General features: G+C 38.7%; 1 protein-coding gene across 3 annotated transcripts in view; it reads left to right on the forward strand.

The window, feature by feature from the left end:
- fars2 (phenylalanyl-tRNA synthetase 2, mitochondrial) overlaps positions 1-25,476 on the forward strand; it is a 192,858-nt gene that overhangs the window by 56,725 nt on the left and 110,657 nt on the right. For all 3 annotated transcript variants that reach the window (XM_088643636.1, XM_088643638.1, XM_088643637.1), the window contains 3 exons: positions 86-709; positions 2,615-2,774; positions 3,965-4,096. In XM_088643636.1, the coding sequence (XP_088499762.1) occupies positions 104-709; positions 2,615-2,774; positions 3,965-4,096 (898 nt within the window). In that variant the 5' untranslated portion in view covers positions 86-103. The remainder of the gene's footprint in view (positions 1-85; positions 710-2,614; positions 2,775-3,964; positions 4,097-25,476) is intronic.

Here is a 25,476-nt window from a genome sequence, read left to right on the forward strand (position 1 = left end):
GAGCTCTTTTCCATGATAAGCAGAACACCCAAGGAATCCATCGGTTTTGTTTGATTTTTGCCTTGGGATTTTCTTTTCTCTCCAGGTTCACTGGTGGATAGTCATGAGGCTGTGCTGCAGTCTGAGGTCAGTCATCCGGCTGGGTGAATCCGCATCTCTCCACAGAAGACGTTGGAAAGGTCTAGCAAAGGAGGTCTTCAGAGGTGTGATGTCCGGTCCAACAGCCAGCTCCAGTGGCAAGGACTGCGTGGAGCTGTTTGGGAAACTCCACCCACGGGATGACTATACCAACATCACACCCAAGATCCTTTCAAACGTAGGGAGGAACTTGCACAACCAGAAGCACCATCCACTGTGGCTCATAAAAGAACGCATAAAAGATCACTTCTACAAGCAGTACATGGGCCGCCATGGGAATCCGTTGTTTTCCGTTTATGATAACTTGTGTCCTGTGGTAACGGTAGAGCAGAACTTTGACAGTCTTCTGATACCACCTGACCATGCCAGCAGGAAGAAAGGGGACAATTACTACCTGAACCGGGGGCACATGCTGCGAGCACACACCTCTGCCCATCAGAGAGATCTGATGCGCTCTGGTCTGGATGCTTTCCTGGTGGCAGGGGACGTCTACAGACGAGATGAGATCGATGCCAGTCACTACCCCGTCTTTCACCAGATGGAGGGGGTGCGTCTCTTCTCAAACCATGAGGTAAGGGGACGGTCCTCTAGAATACTGGCCGTGACCACCGTGTGTTTACAGTTCATACACTTCCATCACAGCTTATGCTTTTACAGTGCGCATCTTTTCGCTGACTAGCACTTTTAATAAAAGTGCCTGTTTAAGTTGAACTTAGATTCTGAGCCATTTACTCCAGCCAAGATCGGCTGATAGTACATGTAAACGAAGTAGATTTTTCAAAGAAAATTAGAAGATTCTCAGTTGCATAAGTAGTCCACATCTTTGTGCTTAATTCTTTAAAACCTAATGATTAGTTTGCAAAGTCACAAAAATAGTGTAGTGGTCTTTCTCTGCATGAAATAAAAGTTGTTTAGCTTGTCTTCAGAATAGAAGCCTCTTGCGAGTTCTTTTTGATTGATTTTGAATTTTAAGCCATATGATATGAAAAATCAGCCAAGGGACTTTTAAAATAAATCAGAGGTAGAGTATAGAGAATAATGTATGTGAGCAAGCAGGAGACTGGTTAGGGATGCTACCATGATGCTAACAATCACTTTTAAATATTTGTAAGTTTCTGTTCGAGGTGGGACTGGTTGATCATACAGTGTGTCGATAATATACATGTCCCTAAACAAAGCTAGCCTGCTTGGGCGAGTGTTGATAAAGAAACCTTTACTAAAAAAGAGATTTGAGACAAATCACATATATGATAATGCAGACATATAATAGAGGAATTTGTGGTCAGACAAGACAAAGATTGAACTTTTTGGTCTAAAAGCAAGAGCCACAGTACAGTGCTTGTCACTCCATCCCATCTGTAAAGCATGGTAATGGTAACATCATGTTATGCAGATTCTTCTTATCAGCCTTTTAGGAGGGATCGTGTCTTAGAGACATTATCCCGCTGATAGTTGCTTGTCAAAACTGAGAGGAAAAAACAGTTAAATTCCTGTGTGGGTTTGCAAGATCCCAATATTCTGGCAGTGCTCAAGGATTTTCAGGATATAATTCCATGTGAGATACAATAATTGTGATAAGGTGTACATTACAAACATTGTGGTGGAATCCAGGAGGACAAAACAAAAACTGGGAAAAACCTGTGGTTTTGCAGAGCACACGGATTCAGCAGAGCAATATATAGGCAGTCAACAGTGGAGGTGAGAATCACGGTGCTAGTATGTTTGCAGAGAAAGACTAATAAATGAGTACAGTAACATTTAACAGTGAATCTAAAGAAAATAATCATATATACATGAAACTGGTGAGAAGAGCAGCAGCTAAAAACACACTGACCGTTCCCCCTCAACCGGAAGTGGAAATTCTGGTGAAGAAAAACATACTTTAGAAATGGCACTGTAGCATCCTTGACAAGATGTCATGCCACTTTCAAAGCTTATAGTGTTAATCAATTTTAACTAAGGAATAGAGGGCCTTAGAAATGTGCATACTGTATCCCACTCCTGCCATCATCATTTTAACACATCGTCCTGAAAAGTATAGACAACCTCTAATGTTTCAAAGCAAAACAGTATAAACTAACATCAACAGTATGATCCAAATTAGGTGATGAGTATGGGCTGCACTTGAAAATTGTTCTCAACAGCTGGAGTATCAAATGTGAAAACGTCTGAAAACGTGAAGACAGCACAGTAGCCATCAATAAAACTTGAAAAAAAGCTGAGTTTCTTATTTTTGTAAACTGATGAGCTTTGTCTTGGAACAGACTGTCAACATGATTACCTGCTAAATATGCCCCCACTGGCTGTTTTTGATGAATGCTGTTGAAGCTGTAAACTGAATAAGACGGCTTTATCACCGCTTCAACAGAACAAATAAATGCTTTCCGAATACAGGATGTCTGTAAACCGCTGTTAGTATCTTATCAAATATGCCAATTCCACCCTGTCTTGTTTTTCACGTTGGGTTCTTTTCTAGCTGTTTGCGAGTGTGGTGGATGGAGAACAACTGCACCTGTTTGAAAAGGGTCCTCGCACCCCAGAGAAGCAGGACACGCATACACTGGAGGCAGTGAAACTGGTGGAGTTTAATTTGAAAGAGACTCTCCGCAAACTCATTACTCACCTGTTTGGAGAAGGTAGAAAACACAATGGGCCTTTCTTTTGTTCCTTTTTTTCACCCTCCCAGCTTTGCTTTCTTCCGGCAGTTACCCCAGATAGCAAGTCCCTCTCAAATCCCTGTTGCTAAGACTGTTGTTGAGACTGGTTATTAAATCTCGGTGACAAAATAAATTTATTGACGGTAATAGAAAAAATTTCGAGATTTCAAATTAAGCATGTGATTGTGAACTTTGTGAAAGTACTTTGCCATGGGCGAGAGCAAAAGCTCACACGAATTCTGATTTGATGCGGCCCTTCCTGCTCGCTCGCAATTACTAATGTAATGCAATGCCTGCAGCATAAGCTGTACGTTTTCGCTCGTACATTTCACCATCAAACCGTTTCTAACGTGATCTGCACGCAGAGGTAACAAGTTAGTTCCATTTATCGACGCAAACAATTTGGAAGTTGAGAGCAATATTTCCATTGGATTAAAAGAGATGTATTCACAAGCCTGCTTCCTTACAATGTTATAGGGCCGGTTCACGTCAAAGGAAGTTTGGTTGCCTTGTTCTGAATTGCAGAAAATGGCATTAAGCATACCTGGAAATCTAGTCTAATTCTGTGATGTAAATTGGAGGCTTTGCACGGTACTGTGTCCATTTCACTTTTATTGTGGTTTGAAATGCACTCATCAATGCTGATTCTTTCTAACCCCGAAATATAAAAATAACGTTGCAGTTCCCCTTTAATGGCACCTCCAGACAGAAACTCCTGACTAACCACAAATTTATGTAAAGCTTTGCCCATATCCTGAGAAAACGCTTGATGTCTTGTACTGCGTCCAGGAGGGCTGGTAGTAGTTTTCCTCTCAAGAGCCGAGGACCCAGGCCTGCTTTTGTCCACCACATCTGCCCCCCTCCCCCGCCCACTGCTTGTCCTGTCGCTGCAGGAATGTGCCAGGTGATTGATTGACTTACCCAAGGAGCCTGAGCTGCACAAACTGCTTCTCATATTGAAAAAGACACTGCTATTTCTCTTTAACTTTCGAGATTTATTGTCTGCAATGAAGATGTTGCAGGCGGGTGTGTTTGTGATTTATTTTCATGAGAAAGTCTAACTGGTGGCATGAAGAAGTAACCCCACATTTTTACGGGAGCAGAACTGCTTACCTCCATTGGCCTCTGTTTAATGGCTCACGCCCGTTTATTAATTTGGTTTTCCGCAGACCTGGAGATCCGCTGGGTGGAGTGCTATTTCCCCTTCACCCACCCCTCCTTTGAAATGGAGATCAGATTCCAGGGGGACTGGCTGGAGGTCCTGGGCTGTGGGGTGATGGAGCAGCAGCTGGTCAATTCAGGTAATGGGAAAAGACCTGCAGCTTCACTAACAATCAATCTGTCCCTCTTCTCCAGGATTTTACATCATGGTACCCGTCGGTAAATCCTTCCTTAGTCAGTGTTTTTTTTCAACATCCGTTGAATATTTTTGTGCTTCTCCTACTTCAGGTGGTTTTCATAGCCTTTTACACTTGTTTCTCTGTAAGCTGGCAGCTACACAACCCAGTGAACTTTCAATTACAGGAACAGCGGTACTTTACTTCTCAAACTGATAGTAAAAAAATAGTGATTTTTATATTATGGGGAGGCACGGTGGCACAGTGGTTAGAATTGCTGTCTTGCACCACTGGGGTCCTGGGTTCCTCTCATAGTGCACAGAGATACTGGTAGGTTAATTATATAAATTGGCTTCATTACTCTGCTCTCCTCCCCACTGATATCTGATGTGTGGTGAGCGTTCTGGTGCACTATGGCTGCTGTCGCATCATCCAGGTGGGGCCAGCGGGGTCCATGTGGGTCCTAATGCCCCAGTATAGTGACGGGGACACTATACTGTAAACAGGCGCCGTCCTTCGGATGAGACGTAAAACCGAGGTCCTGACTCTCTGTGGTCATTAAAAATCCATCCCAGGGCGCTTCTCGAAAAGAGTAGGGGTGTAACCCCGGTGTCCTGGCCAAATTTCCAATTGGCCCTTACTAATCATGGCCTCCTAATAATCCCCCTCTATGAATTGGCTACATTACTCTGCTCTCCTCCCCACTGATAGCTGATGTGTGGTGAGCGTTCTGGCGCACTATGGCTGCCGTCGCATCATCCAGGTGGATGCTGCACATTGGTGGTGGTGGAGGGGAGTCCCCATTACCTGTAAAGCGCTTTGAGTGGAGTGTCCAGAAAAGCGCTATATAAGTGTAAGCAATTATTATTATTATTATTATTATTATTATTATTATTATTATTATTATTATTATTATTATTATTATTATTATTAATTGTCTTCTGGGAAAGTTGGCCCTGGTGTTGAGTGTGTGTATTTATGTTTGTGATACACTGGTGTCCCATCCCGGGTATAACCAGCTCTGTGCTCATAGCTGGGATAAACTTTGGCTCCCATGCAATTCTTTCTTAGATAAGTAGTTAGAAAATGGACGGATGGATTGTCTGTTATGTGGCCTTCACAGTAAAAGACACACGGCAATCATCAAACCAAACTGAATAAAAAATAATGATGTTGTACATATTGAGAGTGTCACAGTAATGCACTTTAATCATGGTGCAAAGCAATTATTACACAGTGATTACAATCACATTTTGATTTGAACTATCACCAGCTGAAACCTTAAGAGGCAGAAAGTCACACACTCCTGCATCATCTTATTATTATACGGTTTTGAATTAAATTATAAAAGCTGGTGCTTTGGCTGTTTCTTTATTTAGTTACTATTAAAGAAATAAATGTAAGAAATTGTGAAAAGAAGAGATTAACCATGGCTTCCTGATAAGAAGGTGATATAGTGAAAGTGCTGTCAGACTAGAGCAGTATTTACAGCTTTACTTGCATTATGCAAGGCTCCAGCAAAGTGAGACTCCGAGGTAATTGAGCTGGGCTCCCTCTCCTGGGGGTTGGTAGATATGTTGCAGGCAGTGCTTTGTCGGAACTGCAGCATCATCAGTTGGAGAAGGAGATAACCCTGCTTAAATTCTGTCTGACTGAAATGGAAGACAGAAAACACTTACCAGACTTGAGAATTGTTAGCCTTCTGGAAGGCACAGACATGCTATTAATTTCTTACTAAAATGCCTACACAAATACTCCACACATTGGCCTCCAGCAGGCCCTTTAAGGTCCTGAATGTACATGTGAGTTTTGATGAATATGGAGCAAGGAGGGACAGTCTTTAAATATCTTGCTTTACTGATCCAACACCAAAATCACAGGCACTATGCACCATCATGGCGGTTCACTTATTCTTCTGTGCTTATTGCAGTTATATAGTACAGCCTGGAAAATATTTTGCTAAGGTTCAGATTTGTTTTTTCAGCTTGGTCTGTGGACCTTCTTGCTTTACCCAGAAGAGCCGGAGATAGTTGTCTAGGCCAGGTTGACACATGACGTGCTTTGTTGACACGGCACAATGTGATGTTCTTGGCTGAATGTTTTGGGCCTTCATCAGGATTTCAGATTATAGGCAAATAGACATTCCCCACCTATTCCACATCATTTATTAAAGCAGCGTGTGATGATGTCAGTTAAGTACTAAATGCTGTACATTTTCCTAAGAAACTCAAGATTACAGAGATAAAAAATAAAACACAAAAGAGCCTTTAAAGTGATCTAGTTATTGTCCACTATTGCTATCGAATTCAGACATAAATGTATTTGCAAAGGGCTCTTTGTAAGATAATGGAGACACATTTGTATCAGCAAATATATCATAAGCAGACAGGCTCCTTGAAGGGAAAATTTGCTTCTGAAACTTTACACTGCCTCTTCCATATTTTGGATTAGTCCATTTATCAAGTAGCTGCTTGTTCAGTGTTTTCTTTAGATACAAATGAAGTGTTTTGTATCTTACAACATAACTGTCTTTGGGTTGTACTAGAACATTTTTTAATAGACCTCTTCTATCAGTTTGATCCCTTACTCTGTGCGTGTACAGAGCAGATCAATGAAGTGATATCTCCTCAGTGATATCAGTCAATGATATCTCCTTATCTCTTACTCGACAGACTTAACAGTTCTGTCCGTCAACACCATTATTTCTTCTTTCATTATAACTGCTGACATAAGCAATTAAACAAAATATAAGCATTATTCTCATGGAGATACAGAAGACTACTCATTATATAAACATGATATTTAGCTTTGCTGATGGAATTCTCCTGTTTCTCTCTGATATTTCCAGTTCAGTTCCTCGTGCTGTAATCTTGTTTTATAACTTTGGTATATTTTCTGAATTTAAACTATACTGTATTGTTCCTCTTGCCTTTGAATCTTAGTAATGTGACAGCATTTCTTTCACACACAGTTTGTATTCTCCTGCATTTATTTATTTGGGTATAAATATATTCCCTAATTGGTAGCATGCTCAAACAGAAAATTCTTGGTTGTGACAAAAACATTAAAGCAGTTTTGATTCTATGTTCTTCTTTACACTCTGCTGGTAAGATTTGTATAATAAAAATAATTATACGTCCTATATCGATTTTCTGTTTCCCATAATCCATTTTTATGTCCCACCAGAATGCCTAGAAAAAGTATTGGGATAGTGAAGTAAAAGCTGCCATTTTTTCTGTGTACACATGCAGTTTGTACTTGAGATGAAAAGTTAAATACGAGGAAAAAATATAGAATGTCACCTTTTGTTTCTGCTTATTTCTGTGTCTATATGCTTTAACATTTTAGAATAATACCACATTTTGTGTCCCATCCTCACATTTTAGTGACTATTTTGACTTCACTGTCTCCACCTACTATTTTGAACTTAAAAGGTACTGTGGAATTGCGATATCGTTTTATCTCATAGCATTTGCAATATAGTATGTGTCATTTGCAAACTTGACTTCTTTATCTATAGCAAAATGTAGATTAATGATACATACTTAAAGTAGGAAGGACAGTGGTCCTATAATAGATCATTGTAGTACTCCACTTATCACTTCACACATATAAGAGTATTGTTTGAGCCTTAATCTGTACTGTTTTATATCAGCAGCCATATCACCAGCAGCCATATCACCCTGCAACTCACAACTGGCAACCCACTGAAGCTAAGCACTATACTGTAAACAGGCGCCGTCCTTCGGATGAGACGTAAAACCGAGGTCCTGACTCTCTGTGGTCATTAAAAATCCCAGGGCGCTTCTCGAAAAGAGTAGGGGTGTAACCCCGGTGTCCTGGCCAAATTTCCAATTGGCCCTTACTAATCATGGCCTCCTAATAATCCCCCTCTATGAATTGGCTACATTACTCTGCTCTCCTCCCCACTGATAGCTGATGTGTGGTGAGCGTTCTGGCGCACTATGGCTGCCGTCGCATCATCCAGGTGGATGCTGCACATTGATGGTGGTGGAGGGGAGTCCCCATTACCTGTAAAAGCGCTTTGAGTGGAGTGTCCAGAAAAAGCGCTATATAAGTGTAAGCAATTATTATTATTATATATCCATTGACAAGTTCTCAATACAAATAATGGACAACCTTGAATGTCTACTGCCTGCAGCAATTTTAGAGTGGTCTTTATGGGAATTACTATCTTATCCTCATCGAAAGCCCTCTGAAAACCTACACATAGTGTATATGATTTTTTATACAGAGATTTTTAGTTATTAGCTATGTTTTTTGTGTGCATTATTGCTGTTATTTGTTCAAATAATCTGATTACATAATTAAACATGATCTGTCTTTTCTAAATCTACTGTATGCTGACTATTTTGTAGAAGTCCATTGTCATACTGGTGATCTTCCAGTATAGTTCTAAATATCATTTACATAAATTTACATGTAATACAAATAAGATGTATTGGATTCTAATTACTTAGTTTGATTCTGTCATCCTTTTTAAAGATGTTTACTACATTAGCAATTCTCCAGTCAATAAATATCACACCTGTACTCTGCAATTACTGCTGAAAGTGTTTTTTTTAAATGGTCTGTGAATAGCATTTCTTGTTTCCTCAAGTACTATTGGTAATATTAGTAGTATTAGTATTATTAATAATATTGTTTTTTAATGATGGGAACTACCGGTAGGATACCATCAGGCCCTAGAAAGTAATACTTCTAGTTCCTGTTCTTCTTCTACCTCCTCTAAAGCAATCTTGATATAGAATGTGTCCTTGGTAAACACCTGCATTAAATATTAATTTATATTTAAGTTACTTAAATACTTTTGCATCAGTCATTTCCCTTTCATAGTCAACATTTTGCCATTACAGTATATCTCTGAAACTGAGAACTACACAACCTAGATTCGGATTGGGACGCAGTCCGGAACAATACTTTTCCTCTAACAATACAGCACATCCATTTTATACTTGCCCATGGAACACCTTACCTGCAGATCCAGCATTAAAAATACTCCTAGCCCCCTCAGTCACTGATGTACTCAGGCTGTACTTGACACCTGCTTATGCAGAGATTTTTTGGTTGTATGTGACTGTCCATTAAGATGTGACGGATTGGATTCCCAAGTTACTGTTTTTTTTCTAGGAGTATATTATCCTACTATTCATTCAGCATGCCATCTTTTGCTCATGGGTCTAACTGCTGCCAGGAAATCTTGGTTTTATAGCAGATGCTTTCTGGTTGAATGCAAAATGGCTGTACTAGGTTCATGCTCTTGAGCTAAAGGCAGAGTAAATGCTGCTGGGTTGCTGTTTTCTTGAGAACTACAGTACCCGTCTGCCTCTCATGGTATTACAATCCATCCCTTCACCCTTTTCTAACTGCTTTTTTGGCAAGCAATGGGCGTGAGGTGAGACACACCCTGTATTATATTCCCAGTAGCCAGTTGACCTACCTGTATGTCTTTAGACTATGGGAGGAAACCTGAGAACCTGGAGGAAACCCATGTGAACATGGGGCAGTAAGACAGCAATACTAACCACTGTGCCACTGTGTTACCACGGGTGTAACCACGGATATTAAAAAGAAATGTACATATTTCAAAAGAAAAAAGCAGTTTAGAGATCACAATTGTGGATATACAGTCGATTTCAAGTGTACATAAAAGCAAGTGGCCTTCATTTAAATCAGTCTCTTTGTTTCTTTCATTTTAAAAGTGGTGTTGATCAATGTCCAGGTACAGTACATCAGAGTTGAAAACCTGGGTGGTCTGGGGTGAAACCCAAAAGAATGGAGCCTGGCAAGGCGACAGTCCGCCTGTTTGAGTGCTTCCGGAGTTGAAAAGTCAAACATTTTACTTTGAGATGATATTTCCTTTAAGTTGCAAAATAGCTCACTTGACGAATTAGAACAAAAAACTCCATATTTTATAAGTAATAATTTAACTCATTCACATCAAGTGAAATGAAATTATATATTGTATGGTAATCCCATTATCCCATTAAGCTAAGTAGGACATTTATCTTTTATGTGCACTTACAGTAGCTAACAGAAGAAACCAGTTTCATGTTATCTTTATCGAAATGATAATTATAAGACTTCATTGCAAGGCAGTTATCTATTTATCTTGTACTTTGAGAAACATGAATAGTTTGAAGAACTTTGAGGAACATGAATTGTACACAATCCAATCTATCCATGAGAAATATATTTTATTATTTAATTCTGTCAAGGAAGAAAAATAAAGATACAGATGAATATATTGGGTAGAAATACTGAATAAATTATTTTAAGTGGACTGTTAAAATGGCAAACCCAGCTTACAAAAAGGACGAGAAAGCAGGGGGGGTGCTGGCGCCTCTCCAGAGCCTGTAAGTGTGGAAGAAAATAGCTTTCACTGACCCGCCTGTTCCTGCACAACTGAAGGAGAAGAGCAGCATCACCTCCTGGTCACAGGCATCCCCAGCTCTGCACTCTCGCCTCTTCCAGTAGATGTCAGCCTTAGGCAACGGTGAAAGTTAATTCCCGCAGGTTAGGAAGTCTGGCAGAAAGGGAAACCAAGTCACATCTGGGTCCAATGTTTGAAAAATGATGGGAGTTTGTACTCCCATATTAAATATTTTACAGTTTCTACATCCACCCTTTACACTTTAGTGCAACTTTGACTCTCCTCTTCGCAATATATCTGTTTTGGATCTTGGCAGCCTCTGTTCTTCTAGACTGCTCCATATTCACTGTCTGATCCTGGCCCACAAGGACCAGGAGATCACCCATTGAGGATGATGTGCAATTCATGTTCAGCTTTGAACAGAACACGCACAGTGTTCTATAAAATCACTAGTAACCCCAGCTGCATGCTCACATATACTGTATTTGTAAAAGATAGTACTTGTATAACACTGAGGATGCATTTATTCGTTCTTTGTTGTTTTTTAGGAAGAGGGACTGATAATCAGTTTGGATTTTGGTTGCTCTATGTTAAAAAAATATCTTATGTAGCAATGTTTTTTCAAACACATTCCTGAGAGTAATTTTTGATTGGATTTGCAATGATTGTTTTCGACAAGTATTGTAGTACTTGAGTATGTTTACCTCCCAGGATTTCCATGGTGTATGGAAAGAATTTGAATCTGTTCTGTTAAAATGTAGAAATGCTCTGTCTCTCAAGTAATAGGCTCCCAACAAGTTAATAAATCCTGATCATCAAATCCCCATTGATATTAGAGCAAGTGAGCTCCATGTTGTGACAGAGAAAAGAGAAAAATGAGCAGTATAATTTACAGTAAAATAAAGGTTTTAGACTTTGTCAGTAAAATTTTGGATGGAATTTTGGATTCCATTGAAACAAACCAAAATTCAAATTAACATAAAGCTCTTATGAGCTATATGTAGAAGGCAAGCAATATGCGTCATTTCTATAGTTGGATTAAACAGTTTTTAATACAGTTTAGCATGACTGTAATCTCAATACAATTGCAATACATTCAAAGTGACAGATATGTAAAATAGACTACTATTTGTCTGATCACTATTATTTAAATTATTTCAGTTGTTTCTGGGAATCAAAATGCTCTGACTTTGTTAAATATGTACCGTAGTATGCAAAGAATTACACTACATTTTTCTTACAGCTACAATACATGCAGTGAAGAAAGATTGTGTGTCATAGAAACCAATGAGAATAAACTTTATTTCTGTTCAAATTCTTTAAAATATATACTGTGCATTTCCAGAGCCACATTTCCTTGTATAATGGAACTTTGAACTTAAAGGCAGTAGAACATTACAGGTGAGATTGATAAGCAGTGTTTTTCAAATGAAACATTGAACCAAGCGTTTTTGATGTCAGTGGGCCTATGAATTATTTTTAAATGGCTAGGCGATGTTACCAATGCGATGCTTGAAACATAAAATATAGGTATACTGGAATAGTTTCTAGGCCAGATATAACTATCCTGTTATTTTACATTAAGCAATGTCTCACCCTTAACACCAGACTTTAATTTTTGTTTCTGTGCTTTAGCTATTTAAAGGTATTCAGACTCATAGAGGTTTTAAAATAATTATATTAGTGCTTTTGATTGTTTTTGCATATGTCAGGACACGTGTTGTACAGACTTGAATGAGTTCCAAGTACAAAAGAATTATACTTTTTGGTAAATGTCCAATGCCTAGAGACATACTGGATGCAAAGTTAATATTAAAACATTAAAGCTAGACACAGCAGTGTGTTAATTTACCAATGTGTTAGGAAATTAACTTTTGCAGTCACATTCAGCTCAGGAAAGACCTCCACCAAATTCCAATGCTACTAGTTTATATATTCTACCCTGGATTGTAGGACTTAAATTAAATCATTTGATGTTTTTGGTCTGTACTACAGTACAAGTCTGCTCTTTCTATTTCAAAGGCCATGGAGGATATTAAGTGACCAACTTACAAGGAGTCTTCAGCTGTCCTCACCTAAGCTTTGTTCCTGTGTTCTTGCAAAAACTATACAACATCAGTGACGTTTTTTTTTTTACTTTCACTTAATTCCATATACTCTAATCCTCAGAACATCTGTCTCCCGATACCGAAATATATAAAACAGGTATAGCGAGCTTCTTGCTGGGTTAAAGCTTTTGGTCATCATGTCTTCCCACTCAGCATTTCACCAATTAACACAGCCTGTCCTGATTTCCTATATGAAATAAAACTTTAGTCACTTTTAGCCTTTTTAGCTAATGGACTTTAAAATGTATTACTTTATATAGCCTGGAAATAATAACACAATGTTAATGTTGGAAGCTTATTCTTTTTTGCATGTTTTGAACCAGTCAGTGGGAAATTGAATTATCTTCTTAAATATCTTCAGTTAAATTTTGCAATATTTACTCTTAATTTTTGCAATATTAACTCTTGTTGTTGCATTTTTCTATGATATGCATACACTTCCAAAATAGCAAAATCCCCCAAATTTAACCCTTTTTTTTTACTTTTCTCAACTAAAGCACAGAATAATATATTAATAAATATGTACAGAAACAAAAATAAATGTGCACGATTCTGATCCTTCTAATCCATTGTAAAGCATTTTGTGCTGGATTAGGAAGGACCAGGTAACTAGAACTGATTTAACCTAGGAATGTCAATATGTTAATATGGAGCATGTTAATTTCCTTGCCAGTACTGAAGACTTTAGTCTGCCCTTAGAAGTAATGAAACACTGGTTTGTGATGACAGCACTAACATCTTGTAGCCTAATTTAATCCGATTTTAGAGGGTAAGCAGGGATGCGCCTGACTAGTACTGGGCTGGGAAATCTCTATATGATATTAGGTTGCTTCTGTAAGTGATGTTGGTGGATCAGAAATTGGCACACTTTCCTCTGACCACAAGTCCCAGACCAAAGTCCTGCTATGGTGACAGGAGAAACTGTGTTGTATTTGCATTTTGGATAAGATGCACTTTATGAAAGAGTAGGGTATTTACTAATTCAGTTGATGATGAAGCGATTTCCTACTTCACCTGATCTGTAGTCCGTGGCACTCCAGTTGCAAATCTCTATATGATATTAGGTTGCTTCTGTACGTGATGTTGGTGGATCAGAAATTGGCACACTTTCCTCTGAACCACAAGTCCCAGACCAAAGTCCTGCTATGGTGACAGGAGAAACTGTGTTGTATTTGCATTTTGGATAAGACGCACTATATGAAAGAGTAGGGTCTTTACTAATTCAGTTGATGATGAAGCGATTTCCAACTTCACCTGATCCGTAGTCCGTGGCTCTCCAGTTGCATAATAGCTGGGGAGCAGACATCAGTTTTGCATGTATCATCCTTAAAAAATGTTTTATTGTTGTGGATCTTATTCATAAAACACTGGCAACTATAAATCATGTAAGTTGACACTCTTTTTTTTTTCCCTTGTAAAAGTCTAACGTAGTGTAGTGCGTGTTTCAAGATGTTTTTTTCTAAATCCCTGCTGGCGCATTAAACACTTTCAGATTTTGTGACATGAGTTTTCTTTTAATGTTATGAAGTGTATGGGGTATGGAACAAAATAGTTTAGTAAAGGTGGCATTGTATGTGGTTATCATTCACCGTGCAACTATATAAGCTTATCTTTTTGATCTATTGACAGGAGATTTCTTAAATCTTTAATTTGACAAATGATGAGACGTTTTTAGACATGGACTGCAAACAGTAGGTCACTCCCAGACATTTTCTGTGACAGTGGGTTGTATCATTTCTGTTTACTTCTACACGGGTCATTAAGTGATATGATGAATGATAAATGATAAAAAAATTTGATACTGCCTAAGTACACATGACTATTAGTATCTAAACCATCACCAGGAAAGTGAGGCTTAAAAATATGAATGACCTTTGGGAAACATCTTTGATTTTTGAATGCTTTTATTTACCCTCGTTTTGTTCTGTGTATAGGAAGGATAATGGTCAAATAAATCTGCAGATTCCCATAGCAAACCAAAAATTGATGTGGAATGTTTTCCATTAAATCAGATTGTGTTCATTTTATTTTCTGCCATATTTCATTTTTAACCCGACAAATTTCTATATCTCTAGTCCTGCAGTACTTACAATTGCAAGCCCTGCTTCACAATGTAGTGTTTTCGAAATCATTATGAGCTTACCCTCTTGGACCTGTGTGTCACAGTTTTTATAATGTCGGTTTATGCTGGCATGTATCATTGTTTTTTGCTGTGCCGCGTCACAAATTATTTTAAGAGATCCAAATGTTGGTAGGGTGATGTAAAAATCCATGTTGTTAACCGCAAAGAGTGAAGATCGCCCATATGGTGATTTTCCAAGCCAGGCGTGAGGCAAGGCCTGTCGTGCTGACACTGGAGGTTGGGAGGTTGTAGCGCAAGGGGGGGATCCTTTCCTTCGCCAGGAAAGGCAGCCCCGTCCCACCAGAGCACGCAGCAGGGGGCTCTCCTGTCTTTTGTTGGGAAGCAGGCTGGCTGGAGAGCAAGTGCAACTGCAGTGTGGTGCAGCAGATGAGTGCTGGCGTTACCAAGGCAACCCTTAATGCAGCTCGCCCCCCTTCCCACAAGAACAGAGTAAAACCACAATGAGAAAGGAAGGGATGAGGAAAGCGATTCTCACAGCCGTCAAAATCAGAATTAAATGTATGCCGAGGCATTTTAGGAGGAATGCTAGCCTGATTGTAGTGGTTTTTTTTTATTGCTTGCGTTTCTTTTTTTTTTTGGAAAGGGGGAGGTTTTTATTTCTCTGTGGCCATATGTGACATGCTCTAGGAACGTGCCATGCCCTAGCACTCGGGTTTTGTTCTTAGGAGGCAGGATTTATTAGTGCTGCTCGCCTGGTCTTTATTCATTAGGCAGTGTAATCCCTCCCTATCAGTGCTCTGGGGAACGTGGAGAGTACCTGGAGATTTGTCGACAGCATATGGGCTGCTGCTAATGACAGCAAAGTTACCACAACAATTAGTCACGGATGGCTGGAAGGAGAGTCCCCGAATGGCCACCGCCAATGTGATTAAAGCCATGTTCGTGACAATTAACTACCCTTCGAGGTTTTATGTTTGGAGGCAATGGGTGAAGGGTGAAAGGGAGGGGTGGGCGAACCAGCTGAGCGCGGGGCTTGGTTCAGGTGGCGCTTTCAATTTTAATCCGCTGCTGAATTAATCATGTGCCAATCAATCCCCCTCTTTATTGCCACAGCAGTCTCTGACATTCATTTTACTTCCCCCACCCTGCTTATTATGAACTCTGCTGAGAGCACGTGCCTAATGAAATTCCTGACTGCTGTGTTTCTTAAGGTGAAGCACCCCTCCCCGAGCAATGCTGAGGGTCCCGGTGGTCCCTGGAAGCAATTACTGGTGGGATGAGGGACGCAGACAGCCTGGCCGCCACTCCTCCCTGCACCTCCTTCCCCTGAGTATTGGACCTGCAAAATAAACATTTGTTTGTGCAGCGTTCCAGTTCGGCCAGCTTGCCTGAGCAGAACCCATGAGCTGTGGTTGATAGAGACAGAGGAAATGATAAAAAAGAAATCTCCCTTTTTTTTTACTGCAATACACTGAGCTTTGTAAGCTGGGATGGATTTGATGAAAAGGCAATACAGTGATTCCGCCTTATTCCTGAAATGCTGTGTAGTATTTGGAAATTAATTCTAGACAGTTGTGGTACATGTATAGAATAGTAAATTGTGTAAAACGCATACAGATTGGTACTAAAATGTTGTCATGCTTATAAGGTCTGCATGTGAAAATATTGCTGGATTCTTTTCAATGTGTGGAATTCCAGTATTTTTCACAGTGTTTTTACATTCATCTTGTGTGTAAATTTCCTGGCTTTGGAAACCTAGTTTTGGTGAGGAATGTTCAATCAAGGCAAGCACAGCTATGTGTGAAGTAGAACTGCAGGAGCCTTTAAATTTGGGCATTAGAAAGCTTGGATGGAGGCAGAAATTGGAAATGGTGTTTCATTGTGACTCACCATTTCTTTGGGAAAAGAACACACTGAGTTTTTGAAGTTTTCTTTATATTTTTCACTAATCTAAATCCCTTTCAAGTTTCAAGCAATTTTCACTAATTGTGAAAATGTTAACGAACAGCATTAGAGGGAGGTTTCAGTGTGTGCCATCATAGAAACCACAAGGACCACTGTTAGAATGATCACTGTTTTGAAAATCACAAATCGCATCTTTCACCACCTGATATGTCACTAGAAAACATCTTAGGAAACGTCTAGTCAATTGAGATTTATTTACTGACAGGGGTCAAAGATCACATGAAAATCATGACAGTATACAGTAGACCAACAACTGCTTTAGCTCCTTCTTGTGAAATAGGTGATCATTGAATGCTTACGTCACAACCACACCTCTCACCACCTTCAATGCCTCAGCACTTTTCTGCATGGCATCATAGTAACTGTCCTGAAGCCAGATGTCTTATACTTGTGGAGAAAGCAAGAAATATATTGTTGTTACAAATAATAAAAGTAATTAACAGTAACACATCATCCTAAACTTGGATGAGCAATGAATATTTTTCACTTAATTGGGTTGTAGTGAAGACTCAGTGACTGCTAATTTCAGCTTTAAGATAAATGGACAATTTGCCAAACAAACTCTGAAAAGTAATAATCCTTACCTTATTTATTTTAGTGTTACAGCAATGTGGTGCTTTTCACAATACAGGTGAGAGCTCTGCACATCTTATGTGCAATTGCACAATTTGCAATGTAGATGGGACATATCGCACAAAGTGATAAGGTTGATGAAGCACCTCTGAACACAATCTTAGCTGATGACGTTTTTGCAGAGGGTACAGTAGTTCTTCACCAGTTGAAAAATACTGTGGTGCAGCTTCCTTTGCTTTCGGAGGTCCACATCAGGGCTTCTGTATTTTCTGTTGGTGAGCACTCACTGCCAGGGACCCTTTGGTCACAGGGTATTGCACCTTCTTCATCTTTTGGGACACGAGCAGCTTCCTTTCCCTCACTTGTGCGGTTTCTTGGGGGTGCAAGCATCTCCTTGTCATTTGCAGCTGATTCGAAGACTCAGCCATCTTGGTTCTCCAGACCAGCAACCTCTGTTCCACAGTTCTCTGAATGTCCTCCAGCGCTGTGGTGGAATGTAAGAAAACTTCTGGACTGCACAGTCTCTGCCTGCAGCGTGCTCAGTCCAAGAGGCGGATGGACTGACAAAGAGCATCCTGGGGATTTCTGCTTGAAGTCTTGAACCCAGTTATTTTGCGCTGTATTAACAGGACTCGCATCTGAAGAACCTACAGGGTGCTTCGTCATTCTGCTACCGCCACAGCTGGTGTTCCACATCTCCCTTCAGAGCAGTACCACTCAGCACCCTGGCTTTTTAGGAACCCTCAGCAAGATCTTGGAAAGGAGCCCCTCCAGATCACGATTTGTGCCTTCACTTCTAATATCAGCTCCCATCCCAAACCTATTTGACTATTTAGAACAATCAAATGAATCTTATAACTGGAAATCATTTATAGTTTTGAAGAGCACATAAATAGCTTACAAACAGAAACAAGAAGCTCACATTATACACAGATAACATGTATTCTAACATTGAAAATAAAAATGTGAAATGTGAATCTGTTAACTACTAGTAAAACATGTCAAGTAGTCTATTTGCCTAGCTAGAACATGTGGCTAGTCTTCCGTTGACTATTTGCATGGTTCTGACATTCATCACCAAATGAAATGCATGTGCTTATCTCACTGCCCGATAAGTATGTCCTTCTACAGGACGATGTGTTTACCAGTTGGAACTACATGAACTACCAGTTGGAACTACATGAATTTAATTTTAAATCATTACAAAATAGTTTGCAATGCAAGTAAAAGGTCACTTGTAATGTTTCATTACGTTAGATGTATTGAAACTTTAATTTAAGATTAATTATAACATTTAATAAAATGAAGCAGCATTCAGTGCTGAAATCACACTGATTCTATCATCTTACGGGGAAGACGACAGTCTTTTACTACACTGACACTAAAATAAGCTACCTCTCTTACATTCATAATATTAGACATGATAATATTAGAATTTATAACTAACACACTTTAACAGTCTAGGTTAGTACAGCAGCAACTGGAGGGAATTTTAGGCTCACACTTGAGCATACCGATTAAAAAAAAATGTTGTGCTGCACATCAAGGAGCTTCTTGGTGGCTTCAGGGCCCTAGGCAGTCGATTAGTTCGATAAGCTAAGGGTTGGCCCTGGTTTTCCCAGCATCAGATAATGGATCTGGATCTTTTGCCCAGTTTCTTTCCATTATAGATTTTTCCTCTGTTTTCTTCTTCCTTCCTCTGGCTATTCTCCAGACAGAATCCTCTTCTCCAACACTCTCTTCTCACATAGACTTTGGCGCTCAGCCATACGTTGGAATATAGTCTTAAACTTCCTTAAGAAGAAGTATTTCACTATTTCTGCAAATATTGCCAGTGTTGCAGAATTGTCATTGAACATCGTTACTTAGTTTGTTCATTATTTCATAATCCTTCATAATCTGATAATCACAATTTAAGTATTGCCTTTTATGTTTTGAAATAGTTGCTTTTGATACTGTACATGAACCAAACTGTACAATGGACCACATCGTGTATAGCAACTATTTATCAATTCTGAAAAATGTAAGCATCAACAAGATTTTCACAGCTTCAAGACTGATATTGGCAAATACAATGTTTTTGTTGACTCAGCAGTCAATGAAAGTATGTGTACAGCATTGTAACAATTCGTTGTAAAAGGGGTGTCAATGATCTCAGCAGCAGCATAAACATCATATTGTATACTAAGATCCCTATAAGGAAATATAGTTCTGTCATATGATATTTAATATGTTTTGGAATATATATTATATTGAAGGTAATACAGTGCCTTGCAGAAGTATTCAGACCCTTCATATGATGGCCAATTTTATGAAACTGCTAAATTATACACACACATTTTTTAATTTAATATTTTATTCAAATTTTTATTTGAGCCTGAATGCTCAAACTGAAGACTTCTTAGGGTAGGATAACTTTTAAATGTCAGCAAAAACATTAATTGCAAAAGTTTTCAGAGCTGTGAGCTCAATATTTGGTGGAAGCACCTTTGGCAGCAATTACAACTGAAAGTCTCTACCAAGTTTTCACATTGGCTTGGTGCAATTTTTGCCCTTTCCTTTGGGCAGCAGTTTTCATGTCTTTCCACATATTTTAATAGGATTCAATTGGGCCACTCAAAGACATTTACTTTCTTTTTCTTAAGACATTCCAGTGTTACTTTGTGTTACTTTGGCCTTATGTTTTAGGTCATTGACCAGATGAAATGTGAATTTTTGTCCGTTATTAGTGTGAAGCAGGTTTTCCTCTCAGATTTGCCAGGACTTTGTTCCGTTTACATTATCATCAGTCTTGACAATCCTCCCAGTCCATGGTGTGGAGAAGCAGAAATATAACATTTAGACCAGAGAGTTCCAAGTTTGTCTTGTCAAACAAATATTTGACAGATATGTTTGCCACACGTTTGCAGTGTGACTGAGGTGCTTTTTAGTAAACCCCTTGTAGGATCAGCGATATTTTTTTCACTTCAGTTTTTTTACCTATGAGTTATTTTTTTCATTTCCATACAACCCCCCTTTCTTTTCTGGAGTAAAGGGTTATTGTTGACCTGGATATTTCCTCACATTTCAGCCATTGAACTCTGTAGCTCTTTTAAAGTTGTTGTTGACCTCATTGTGACATTCCTAAACAGTTTCTATTTATCTGGCTGCTTGGTTTGGAGGGATATCCTGATCTAAGCAATGTTTGGATGCCTTTCACTTCTTAATGATCGACTTCACCATGCTTGAAGATATACTGTATTAAGGGATATCAATGTATCTTTTTTTTACCGTTCTCCTGATCTTTGCCTTTATACAACTTTATTCCTTGGTTGTTTTGAAAGCTCCTTGGTCTTCATGGTTGAATTTTTGTTTGAAATTTGAAATTCAAATCCCGTTTGAGTGACCTTACAGAATCAGGTGTATTTATTCTGAAGTCATGTGATCCACAATTATTCCAAACAGGCAGGAGTCACACAGCTACACTGTAACTGTTCAGGTCATTTTATGATCCTAAGAGGAACTTATGCATATACTATATGACAGTTCCATTTTTCTTTCATATCAATCATCTAATGCTGTCTTTCTTTTTGTTTTTTGTTTTGAGTGTGTAGAGTCAGCCATACATCTAATAAATATTAATGGATTATTCAAAATATGATGATTGCAAGCTTTAAAGCAACAAAATGTGAAAATGGTGCAAGGGTCAGAATGCTGTATAGTTGTATGCAAAGGTTTGGGCACCGCTGGCCAAATTAAATGGTTCGTTGATTTTCTAAGTGAAAAGAAGTTAACACAACCCAACCTCTGCAGCAAACAAACTTAAACTTGACATATTTCTGTAAATGTGGTACAGTAAATGTGGTACAGTATGTGCAAAGGTTTGGGCACCCTTCCAGTTGATCCACCAGTGTTATTTTTTTGTAAGGTCTCAGAACTTAATTGACTCGCTAGGCCTTAATCTAAGTCAGGTGATGACAATTCCAGAACTTAATGAATTCTCTGACTCTTCGAACCTCTCAAGGTGTTGTCCTTACACTCAAGAACCATGGGCTCCACTATGCAGCTGAATCGAGGATAAGAAAATAAACATAATTGACTCTTACAAAGCAGGGGAACACAGCCCAAAGACATACTTCTAGGTTAGGTAGCTTCTGGGAGAAATGGCCCCAGCAGGAATGGGAGTCTGTGTGCATCCTGCGCTGCTGTTTGCTAGGATAAGCTCTGGCTCCTCTGCAACCCTGTATTGGATAAAGCGGTTAGAAAATTCATGGGTGAATGCTTGGATTCTACATGAAGCTTGTATTGAGTTTGTGGAACAACATATTACTTAACTCTATAATCCCACTATAGTAATAATAATAATAATAATAATAATAATAATAATAATTGCTTACACTTATATAGCGCTTTTCTGGACACTCCACTCAAAGCACTTTACAGGTAATGGGGACTCCCCTCCACCACCACCAATGTGCAGCATCCACCTGGATGATGCGATGGCAGCCATAGTGCGCCAGAACGCTCACCACACATCAGCTATCAGTGGGCAGGAGAGCAGAGTAATGTAGCCAATTCATAGATGGGGATTATTAGGAGGCCATGATTGGTAAGGGCCAATGGGACATTTAGACCAAATGATGTGTTACTACAGAGTACCATATTCAGAGAAATGATTATTACAATGAGCCTTGATCATTAACAGTATGAGCTTAAAAGAAAAAAGTCAATTTAAAACTTTTGTTAACTTTTCTACATGGAAAAAGGAACTGTTGTACATACTGTATAGTGTAATTGATGAGAGCATAGCCTGTTTGCTGTATACAGTTGTCCTTTGTAGAAAGACAAACGGTTAGATTGGATCTGTCCTACATTTAAAAATGTTTTCAAACCCTGTCTTAGTGTTAGTCAGCTTTTATTGCACTTCAACTCTCTTTAGCATTGTTGAAAAGAAAAACATTAATGGTTGATACAATATTGCCAAATTCCACTAATTAATTATTCCAAACCGTTACAAACCCATTATCAGAGTTGATTAGGTAGTAAAACAACAGAGTGACAATACATTTTGATTATTTTATTGTAAACCAACATCTCACCAAGTTAGAAAACAGAATAAATTATTAATGGAGAACTAACAGAAAATAATTAAAGTAACGCCAGGATTTTATATTCCTACTTCTAAACACATCAGATCTAATCAAGGTTATCAGCTAAATAATTACCAGTAGAATAATAATGGAAAACTAATAAAACAGCAACATGGCATCATATTGTGTTATTTACCTACTCTAGGGCACATTTGCATTCGCAGCTGAAGTCTTAATACTGTATGCATTATTAAAACTTTAAAGAGACTTAATTATGCATTCCTCTTGTTATAGGTATATCCAGAGTTGATTATTATTCTGATGTAGAGTAATTGAAGATTTGGGATTGGGAAGTTGAATCTACAGCCTGAAGTAATGTGAAATAACCAGCAGAACAAATTCTATTGAGTTTGACGATTCACAGTTATTTACCGTATCACTTTGAACTCAGGTTTCCGTTTTTCTCCCTTAGGGCTCTGACCTCTGAAAAAGGTTCTGAACCATTTCCTGCCTTGGCTAGCTTTGCTTGACGATTGATTCGTCTGTCTGAGCCAACAGACTCAGCGAATCAAATGAGCCAATCATATGGGGACTTGTGAACTGATTCATCTGATGATTCACCGGCATGATTTCTTCAAAAAATAATGAATTGTGAAATGCACAGCTCTATTTGTCTATGATCTATGGTTTAATTAAGTTTTTATTTCCTGAATTATTATGCGGCCTGATGTTTTTTGCACCTTCGACAGGCTTTGACATCGCACAGCTGCACATCCTTATGTCACAGCATTTTTGAGACCTGTACTCAACCCATTGATAAAACTACATTAGAGTCAGTGTAATCAATTAATTCTTCAGCACCATAGTGCTCATCTCCAAAAGCAGCAAAACCACTCAAGATTTTCGTCTTGAATGTAGGTTCAGTATCATGTCCTTCTCACTGTACCACTGGAAATAAACAATAGTAAAGAACAGTTATTGCATTTTCAAATTTTCCCTACATGTTACAGTTGGGAAAAGAGAACAAACTCCAATGCCAGAGCACGTGATTTGACCTCTACATTATATTTTCAGTACTTGTTATTAGTGTTAGCAGATCAGAAGAGTTTTTGTATATCGTGGTATGCTTGCATATCATTTTGTCATCTTATCTCTTCAAAGTTATCATCAAGCAATCAAAATGAAATCCATAATATATTGTACTGTGAGGTTACCGAAAAGCCTCGAAGTCGCTGGTGTATGGCGAACTGAACTTTTAATACCCTAACTTTTTGCTCGAGGGGCCCAGACATATTAATGAACCTGCTGAGATGGCTGCACTATTCATATCCCCCTGCTGTTTTCTCTGGGCCAACAGGAAAAACGTCCCGTCAGGAAGACAAGAGATGCTACACATTATATATTATACAGTGCATATATACACAGTTTACTGTATATAATTATAAGGAGGAACGTATATATGTTAATACCGTATATATTAAGACATTGCATTTAATTTCATAAACTGTCATGTACCTATAGGATAGGGTTGTTTTGATAGAAACAAAGTAAAATCTCAGTACTTGTGCAACAATATACTATATATGTGAGATGTTTATGTTTAATCATGCACCAGCAATCTTTCTTAGTGAATACTTCTTAGGCTCTGACAACCATAACTAGATGTGTTCATTTGCCTTTGCTTCTCAAACTAGTCAGGAGGGATCTTTGATCCCTCTGCCATGCAGAACCTCTTCAACTGCTCCAGGCTGCATGCCCTGCTGTTGTGATCTGCTTCCTTCAGCTCCCACGAACACGAATACTCTTCTAGTGTCTGTGATGACCAAACAACATTTTTATGCTGTCATAGCCTTTGGGTTGCTGATTTTGATATATGATTTCTATTATTCTATTATTGTAAAGCCTGTTTTTAGCCAAGCTTGAGCTTGATGACAAAATGTGTACTTATAATTATCATACCTTATTCAGATAATGCAAATAGTTGAAGCTGAAAGAGATCCATTTCTGTTCTTCACAGAAGGGATGACTTTCTTTCTCAGCACAAATTTGTCATTTCTGTGATTTTCATACTCCTGGTGAGGCTCTATTTTGAGTTTCATTCAATCACGTCATACCATTTGGTCTGGGAGTCAGTTAGTTGTGGTATCGCAAATTCATGCCATGGAATGGTGACAACAAATTCAAGCTTAATTAATTTATGTCAGCCGTAAGTCTTGTTGTAATTTTATCCTGATAGAGCCAGGTGAAAATTCCCAATTATTGCGCTTTGGTGTGAGTTAAGCCTGCAAACATCTTTTCTGACTGTTTTGTTAAAACCTTCTCATATTTATACTTTTGGATGGAGAAGCAGTCATCCTGTTAGCCTCGATCTTCTTGGTAATGCACACTACAGTCAAAGGAATACTTGCCAGGAACGTTCGTGGACATTAATTGGAAGAAACATCCACAAGTCAAATCAGGTTGCTTTTGCAAGCGCTGTTGGTGGATAATTTAAACTTTTCCCTCTAGGCAAGAATTTCCAAAGCAATGAGCATGACTGGTGATTGGCGTCACTGTGCTGTTGAAGATGGTGCCCTTCAGATGAGACATTAATCAAGCAATCAAGATCTTGTTTTATTATAGATCCTTTGGCACTGTTTGGAAGAGTGTTGTTAATTTGTACTCTGTGCTTCTACAGTCTGGGCTATGTATAGTTCTGATCTTCTATATTTGATGGATTGCTGGCACATAATATAATGACTACTGCATGACGCTCAGGTAGGCACTGAATTTCAGGAGGGAATGAAGTGGATCCTCATCTATGTCAAGCACTTTGGGATACTTCAGGATGAACAGAAGGAGGGAGCACTCTGGAAGGTTTATTATTATGGGATTTTATATGCCACCAATAGTTGTGGAGGTCAATAATATTTTACCATTAGATTTTCAGACAGTGTTATGGCTTACTGATTAGGCTTCTTTAATCATGGATACTTCAAGCAGTTTCTGTAAGCATTCTGTGGTTTTGCAAAACGTGCGAATGAACATAAAATAGACAATTATGAATACATATGTAAATATAAATAATGGATGAATACAAATGTTGTGTATTCAGATATACACAGAACATATAATACGTTATGTGTTATATTAATTTCATCACATTTTAATTA

This window comes from Lepisosteus platostomus, chromosome 8 (genome assembly GCF_059453375.1).
Source record: "Lepisosteus platostomus isolate fLepPlt1 chromosome 8, fLepPlt1.hap1, whole genome shotgun sequence".
In the NCBI taxonomy this organism is placed as follows: Eukaryota; Metazoa; Chordata; class Actinopteri; order Semionotiformes; family Lepisosteidae; genus Lepisosteus; species Lepisosteus platostomus.